Raw genomic sequence first — 8,758 nt, forward strand, 5'->3', positions numbered from 1 at the left:
GCCTTGTAAAAGATATATAAGGAAATAACGTATTTTCTTATTCACAAGGGCATAATTCTCGATATGGGGTGTTAACTGAAGTCGATTGTGTTCCAATGTGAATAAGAAATAAGTATGAACATCTCAAATCTTGTCATTGTTATTATATTGTGATTGTTAAAGGTGGGGTGCTTCTCCATAAAAGATAACAAATTTCTAGTTAAATGGGGATTATTCTAATGATCAGCAACTACTGAATGAATCAATGAAAGTTCTTATGTAGTTTCCCACAAGAAAACATTTTCCAACTCCCACGACGTGAAGAGTGACTTAGACAGAATCTGGTAGAGAGACCATTGTAGTGGACTTTGAACTTGCTCATAAGAATTTTCTAGAGAAAATGGAGTTCATGCATGGTTGATCCTTCCAGACTATGATGCACGCGTGTCCGACACGATACGTGTCGAATACGCCGACACATGATTTTTCAAAAAAGTACGGACACGTCACCAACACATTGATTCAAATCTTTAAAGATCTTCATTTATGTAGTAGAAATTTAGTATTACACTTTTTTTTTTTTGTGAAAATATTTTAAATATGAGTACCTATTTGTTATTTAGTAATAAGTTTGAGTTAAAAATATATAATATTTTTGATAAATAGTAGAAAATGTTTATGGTAGAGTCTCCGAGGATGTCGGCATCGACACGTATCAGACACGAACATGCTATGCTAATGAGACATAGTCACATCTTCGCAGTTACCAGTCATCTCAATTGATAGTGTAATTTGGTAATTTTGCTCCAGGCACATGTTGAGATGCATAGTTTTTCTAGAAAAGTGAAGGTGCAAAAATGTTTTATCTTAGGAAGTTGACTTCGTAAAGATGTTTCTGTTGTGTCCTTCAGGTTTCTGCTTTTGTTCCTATAGAAGTTGATGATTCAGTTTTTAGTTTACTCAATATACTATAATTTCTGTGTTTCTTAAATGGTTCCGTTTGTAGAGAGTTTGTATCTAGAGATGGTAAGATTTTAGTTTCCATAAACTGCTCCATTCACGGGGAAACCAGGCAGTTGGGCTCTCGAGAGATCATTTACAATCAAAATTGGATTTACTTGCCTGCTTTGCCATTGCAGCAGATGCCCTGATAAACTGAAGTGAACTATGTAGAACTTGAAAGGGACAATACTAAGCCATCTAATTCTGGCTATAGTTGTGTGGACTCTGGGTTTGAATTTTCTGTAATTTTATACTTTCATCTGGCAGAATACTGTTTCTTGATAAACTACGTGATATTATGGCAGGGTAAACTAAGGAATATGCACAATTTTCTGTGGAGTTTATTATTGTTTACACTTTGTAGGTGCAAAGAAAAGACTTTTATGCATGTCTAGATGTGCACAACACCCCCCCCCCCCCCACACCCCTGTGTGGTTCTTTATACCTCTTTATCCTTCTGCCCTCATCCCACCCCCAACCCAAGTAGCGTACAGGGAATATTGATAGTTGTTAATGGTTTAACTTGACTCTTGCATGTTAGAGCCAACCTGCACAACAAATGTTACTAATGTCTTCCATGAAATTTGAATTGCTTGACTAACTTTTCCCTAGACCTATTTTACATCAATGTGTAGTGTGTTGTTGAGCTTCTCATCTTCTGTGTTCCAATTAACATTTGCTTATCTTTTGTTTTTCTTATGTAGACACATTATGTCTTGCTTCTATGTTCATTCAAAGAGCAACTACAGCAGCATGTGCGCGTTCATGCAATGGAAGCCGTTATGGCTTGCTGGGAGATTGAACAATCATTACAAAGTTTAACAGGTTAGGCTTGCTATTTCTTTGGCTGTCCAAAGAGGTTTGTTTCAAAACTTTGCCCATTAGTACACCAACTTTTCAGAATCAGTAGCTTCTATTGGTACTGTTAAGCAGCTATATTGGAGTTTCATAACTTTTCAGACCTTGACCAGCAATATTGTTGAATATGATTGTATTCTCATGTCGATCATGGAAAATTACTAATTGGTCCATGTTAAAGGTGGTCAAAATGAATTTTTAATTGTAGTATCTACTCTTTCTTAGTGCTGCTTCCACATAAATTATTAATTGCATCCCAAACTACTCTAGAGTCTTGGGCAGCAGTAGTACCCTTTTATGCTTGTGATTTATTTGATGTCGTGACATGTTTACCCATATTAATAATAAGTACAGGCTTTTGCACATTGATATACTTGTCAATCTAATATATTTAATCCATGTAGCTCCTCATTTACCATGAAAAAGTAATTTGGGCCTCGTTGCTCTTAAAGCTAGAAGTTTAACATTAGATGCCACTTTGAACAGGAGTTTCGCCAGGAGATGGGACAGGTGCCACGATGTCGGATGATGATGATGACCAGGTAGAAAGCGATGCAAACTTGTTTGATGCAAGTTTTGATGGTCCTGATAGTATGGGATTTGGTCCGCTGGTACCGACAGAGAGCGAAAGATCATTGATGGAGCGTGTCAGGCAAGAGCTAAAGCACGAGTTAAAACAGGTTACGCACTCGACTTTTGTCAAAATGCATTTATCCATGTTCATTCAACCAATCCTTTCATTTTTTTCCTTCACCTAACAGGGTTACAAGGAAAAGATTGTGGACATTAGAGAGGAAATTTTACGCAAGAGAAGGGCAGGAAAACTCCCCGGGGATACAACCTCAGTGTTAAAAGCTTGGTGGCTATCACATTCCAAGTGGCCATACCCAACAGTAAGTCTCAAAATTTGACTTTATCTTGTTCTTTGGTAGACATTAACCAAATTGGTAATACTAGCTATAAATGATGTAGGACCGTATAAGTTCATTTATCTTAGGGATTTTAGTTCTGCTGAAGTTCTTAAACTGGTCTGCATTAGTTTTTTTTTTAATTGGAGAGTTCTTTTACCTGAGTCTCTTAATTAAACCATCGTGGTTAATTTGCACCTTCCAGGAAGAAGATAAGGCAAGATTGGTACAGGAAACGGGATTGCAATTGAAGCAGATAAACAACTGGTTCATTAATCAAAGGAAGCGAAACTGGCACAGTAATCCTTCTTCTTCTACAACCATCAAAGGAAAACGCAAAAGGTATTATATTGAAATGGGTACTAAATTCTTTTACAAGGATTTCCACTAGTTTAATTTGATCAAGTACTACAGGTGAAAACAGTATTGACTGATTCAGGTAAAGGAGTGGTGTAATCAAGAAAACGATCTTCCAGAGCAACCGATGTTCATGCTTCTGCTTCAGTTACTAAACACCGGTGACATACTACAATATTGAGATCTCTCCGTAAGAAAAAAATCAACTATCTAGTTAACGAAGACTGTGTTAGCATTGATATGAAAGCAATGTTGAAGGATATAGGAAAAAAACACGCAGCATTAGATGTTATTTCATTAGGGAGTTAAGTTTATATATACACGACGACAATTGGGTTAACTGCTCGCAATGTCTTGGTGATGTCGTTCGATTTTTATTGCTGTTTCCATCTTTTTGTATGCTAAAGGAATATTACTGTGGTGTACAGTTCAATAATCTTTGTCATGGTGCTACACGAATGATATAGCTATTTCGGGTTTTTGTAGCAGCGTAGTGGATTTATATAAAGTAGCTATAATTTTGTCCTCTGATGTCCTCTGATGCACTAATACACTTGTCATCTAAATTTTATTGAATAGGTGTTTATGAATGTTCATTACTAGCTGTAGATGACAAATTTGCAATCATTTTCCATATGGAAGTAAGGATTTGGTAAAATTTTGTTGGTGTATTGTGGTATAAGGGGGGTTCAAGCGACAAATTTACTGAGCTTAAGGACTATTTCGAAAAACATAAAAACATGTCTTGGGTCTTAATCAAATAAATTTTAAAATGGTAGATAAAGATTTTAGTGATGGTGGTTCTTGTTGATCAATATACATAGACCAGTACTGGATTGGTAATTTAGCCCTCATTTGATGGTCATTATTGTGTAAAAATGATATTTTTATTGTAAAATAATGAGATGGTGATTATTTAGTGTTATTATGATATATATGGATAAGTTTTATCTGGTTTAGAATATCTATTTCATTCCAATTGTAACTCTCATGAATCCTATAAATATGGATCTTGATTATCAATGAAGTCTATTGACGCAGATTTCTCTATAATTTATAACACGTTAACATGATTTTCTAAAAATTGTAACAAATTAGTTTGAAGGTATATAACCAATTTCAAATCATGCACGTTTCTTTTTTATTGTAGCTTGCATGCATAATTAATTTTCATATATTAATTTCTGCCAATTAATTTTCATTTTTGCATAGCAAATTTGTTTCTACCCAGTTGTTTGTGTGCAAATTTTTGAAATCCAACCACCAAATTGTGCATGTCTAATCATGGTACAATAGAATAAGCAATTACAATTGTGCATATCCAATCACCGTAATCAATTAATTATATCGTTATTGTTTTCTTTAATACGAGTATACTTTATGAATTTAAAACTCGTATATATGTCCATTATAAAATAGTATTGCTCTTAAAGAAGCACATTATTATTAATGTTATACTTTACTTGCTATTGAAGATCATAACACTCCGATCTCAATATTTCAGAAAAATGTCACTCGTACATTGTCAATTATAAATATTTTATGTTGACATATGGTTGACTTCTCTTTTTGATTATAAGAAACATATTTTATTTAACAATTGTATTTAAGTAATTATAAAAGTTTACGACAAGCGTGGACAAAAGAATGCTTTCGGAGCTCTCGCAAATTTGAACAAAGTAGAAACCAAGCTACACATCAAGACAAAGATCACTTCAAGTCAAACAAAGAAGAAATCAGAAGAAAATAAATTTAGATACCTCGATTTCAAATGTTAAGGTAAAACACTTTATTATTTGGCATATACGTCATTTAAAACTCAAGAAATGTTTCTTCGCACGACAAACACGATTTTTGCATAAAGAAAAGCATGAACCTATTACATACTTTTAGACATGTCAAAAAGTTCGTAAAATATGTTAGAAACATCCTTCATGAATTTACATTTTGCTACATTATTTAAAAAAGGAAAAATCCAAAAATATGCTGATCTAGAGGACGCATCCGGTAGGTCTAGCGGACGAGTCCGGTAATTCTAGTGGATGTCCGGTATGACAGGTTTGTCCAACGGTCAAGAAATCGAACGTTCTGATTTCTGAACAAAAAACGGTTAGTTGACCGTCTGGTAAGATAGCAGACGTCCGATAGCTTTGTCCGGCAGAACAGAACTTTTGGCCCTTTTTGTTGCTATAAATACTAGATCACTTTGCATTCAATATGAGACTTTACATGAGCATTTAAAGTGAGATATCACTAATCTATCTACTCAATCACCTTTATACATCTATTTCTNATTCAGAGTAGGACTCCCTTCATGTGAGGAGGATGAACATCATTTGATGTACAAGAAGCATTATCTCATAATCAATAAGCTTACCCCACTTCGGGACAAAGTTATACGACCTTGCTCTTGAGGCACCTCTAGTCTACAATGAGGCAGACCTTAGCCACGACTATCAAGAGGCAGGGGTTGCCAGCCGACATACTATGAGGTCAGAACCCACAAGCCTCAAAATGAAAGTTCTCATCCAGTTACAGATCAACTAGAGGTACATGCATCACACGGATTATTGCCCTGATTTTGAAAGATTGGCTAACCAAACGAGCCAAGCCATGAATAAGTAACTTAATACAGAAGTAATCTATTAATTATAAGGTAAGGACTTGCTTAGAAGTTTTTATTCCAATGGTATTTACTGATTTTGAGTGGCATTGTTTGTGAGATGTTGAAAAAATCAGTGCTTGTCAATTTTTTGGGACACTATTAAGTGTATTTGGGCAGTATTCAGTATTTCTCAACACAAAAAGTCAACCATTTTTGCCTTTTTCAAAATTTCTTCAAATTTCACAGCGTAAAACAATAAGGGTGTGTTTGATTACATTTATTTTCCATGGAAAATATCAGTTTTCCACCCAAATTCCTACTTGAAGTGTTTGATTGCTATTTTTTTCCATGGAAAACATTTTTCAACTTTTGAAAATATGCCTAATTTTCCTTGTTTTTAAGGAAAATATTTTCCTTGAGTAGAGGTGGTTTTTATTTTCCACAAAAGATGGAAAATATTTTCTTTTCTAGGTGATATTTTCCTTGTCAATCAAACACACTCTAATTTCCAAATTTACTCCAAAAATGAATGAAGCTTTCAAATAAATCCTCTCCAAACGCGTAGAATGCCCCATTTCTTTGATAATTATAATTAGTCCAAATGTTAGCAATATACACTAGAAAATGATTGGATAAACTATATAAAATTATATTGAATTGTAAAGAATCACCTAAACATTTACTTCGGGTAAATTTCACAAATGGTCACTGAACTTAGGCAAAAATTACAAAACGGTCACTGAAGTTTAAAACTTTCAGTAACGGTCACTTAAGCTTCCAGGCGCTTTCAAAAATGGTCACTGAAGTTTAAAAACTTTCAGAAATGGTCACTGAAATTTCAATTTTTTGGGCAACTTTTGCAGCAATTTTTCGGCCACTTACGATCACCGATACCGTCAAATTTTGATACCGTTGGAAAGATCACAATGTCCTCTTCAATTACCACCCAAAATATCCCCATAATTCCAAGGGAATCGACCAAAAAATCATTGCAAAATTCGCCCAAAAAATCAAAAAATCTGTCCAAATTTTCAGATTTTTTGGGCCAATTTTGCGGCGATTTTTCGATGACTTCCGACCACCAAAATTGCCAAATTTTGATACCGTTGAAAATCCCACAATGTTCTCTTAAATTACCATTCAAAATATCTCCCAAACTCCAAAGGATTGGCCGGAATAAACTCACAAAGTTGGCTACCCAAAAAGGCAAAAATGTGGGCTGATTTTTTAGGCTACTTTTGAGGCAATTTTCCGACAACTTCCGACCACCAATGCCACTGGATTTTGATACCGTTAGAAAGCTTAGAATGTCCTCTTCAATTATCATAAAAAATCTCCCCCAAAATCCAAAGGATTCGGCCGAAATAAACCACAAAGTTCGATACCCGAAAAGGCAAAAATCTAGGCAAATTTTTCAGATTTTGTGGGTTACTTTGAGGCAACGTTCCGGCAACTTCTGGCCACCAATACCATCAGATTTTGATATTGTTGGAAAGCCTACAATGTCCTCTTCAATTACCATGAAAAATCTCCCCCAAACTCCAAAGTATTTGGCCGGAATAAACCCACAAAATTGGTTACCAGAAAAGGCAAAAATCTGGGCAAATTTTTCAGTTTTTTTTGCTACTTTTGCGACAACTTTCTGGCAACTTCCGACCGTCAATTTTGTTGGATTTCGATACCGTTGGAAAGCCTACAATCTCCTCTTCAATTACCATCCAAAATTAGCCGGTTTGGTGGTCGGAATCGCCACAAAAATTGCCAAAAATCTGAAGATTTTGGCAGATTTTTGTGGCGATTTTTCGGTCTAATTTCTTGGATTTACGGGGAGATTTTGGGTAGTAATGGAATAGGACATTGTGGTCTTTTCAACGATATCAAAATTTGGTGGTATCGGTAGTCGAAAATGATAGAAAAGTTGTTGCAAAAGTAGCCCAAAAAATTGGAAAAAAAACTTCAGTGGGCGTTTCTGAAAGTTTTTAAACTTCAGTGACCATTTCTGAAAGTTTTTAAACTTTAGTGACTGTTTTTGTAAGTTTTTAAATTTCAGTGACCATTTTTTAAAGCACCCCAAAATTAAGTGACCGTTACTGAAAGTTTTAAACTTCAGTGACCGTTTTGTAATTTTCTCTATAGTTCAGTGACCGTTTATGAAATTAACCCCATTTACTTCATATTATATACACACATAATTTTATTTGTTTAAAAAACTTTAAGAAATTGTTAAATAATAAAATCTCAAGTATTTATTGGACTGATTTAGAAATAACTACTAAAAATCATAAAAATCGAGCCCCTCTTAAATGCCCAAAATTGATAATAAAAAAAAAAACTCAGAATGGGTACCCAGAACCCCCAAGCACGTCCTAAGTGATTTATCAACCAAGAGCATGATGACCATTATTTGGAAAAAAATAATAATGTTTTAAATAGTGAGTTTTAGGAATGTGTGTGGTTAAAAGTAAGAAAAAATTTAGATTTATTTGCAAAATTGTGATTGAAAATGAGTAAAGAGTTCAAAATACAAATTGGGGCAAAATTTTGGAGTACGTTTGATTGTAAGCATGAAATTTGTATGGAAATAAAATAAATTTTAGGTAATTGTCAATTAAATGTGTTTGATTTATTTATTTTTCAACCTAGAAAATACTTGTCGATTTTATATTGGTAGATAGATGAGAGAGAGAAAGTGAATTCCGTGGAAAATAAAATCCCATTCCACCTAAAGAAAATATTTTCCTTGATTTTAAGGAAAATATGATCACGTGACTAAAAGTAGAAAAATATTTTTCATGAAAGAAATTGTCAATTAAACAACACAGAAGTAGTAATTTTGGTTAAAAAAATATATTTTTCATAAAAAATATTGATAATCAAACACACCCTTAATTTCAAACTTGTTTGAGCGTGTTTTCTACTTCTTAATTTTTTATATAAGTAAAATTGTAAATAAATATCTTACTACGCAATCAAGACTCAAAATTGATAAGAAAACTCAAAATCAACTTGATAGGAAGTAGTACTACTCGAAATTTGATCTAGAATCTAG

The 8,758-nt window shown here is 34.0% G+C and overlaps 1 protein-coding gene across 2 annotated transcripts in view; it reads left to right on the top strand.

Moving 5' to 3' along the window:
- LOC111384663 (homeobox protein knotted-1-like 3) overlaps nucleotides 1-3,632 on the top strand; it is a 20,877-nt gene extending 17,245 nt beyond the window's left edge. For both annotated transcript variants that reach the window (XM_023008979.1, XM_023008980.1), the window contains exons 3-7: nucleotides 1,686-1,806; nucleotides 2,326-2,519; nucleotides 2,601-2,732; nucleotides 2,953-3,089; nucleotides 3,162-3,632. In XM_023008979.1, the coding sequence (XP_022864747.1) occupies nucleotides 1,686-1,806; nucleotides 2,326-2,519; nucleotides 2,601-2,732; nucleotides 2,953-3,089; nucleotides 3,162-3,165 (588 nt within the window). In that variant the 3' untranslated portion in view covers nucleotides 3,166-3,632. The remainder of the gene's footprint in view (nucleotides 1-1,685; nucleotides 1,807-2,325; nucleotides 2,520-2,600; nucleotides 2,733-2,952; nucleotides 3,090-3,161) is intronic.
- The last annotated feature ends 5,126 nt before the right edge of the window (nucleotides 3,633-8,758 follow it).

Source organism: Olea europaea, unplaced genomic scaffold, assembly GCF_002742605.1.
Source record: "Olea europaea var. sylvestris unplaced genomic scaffold, O_europaea_v1 scaffold2968, whole genome shotgun sequence".
Lineage (NCBI taxonomy): Eukaryota > Viridiplantae > Streptophyta > Magnoliopsida > Lamiales > Oleaceae > Olea > Olea europaea.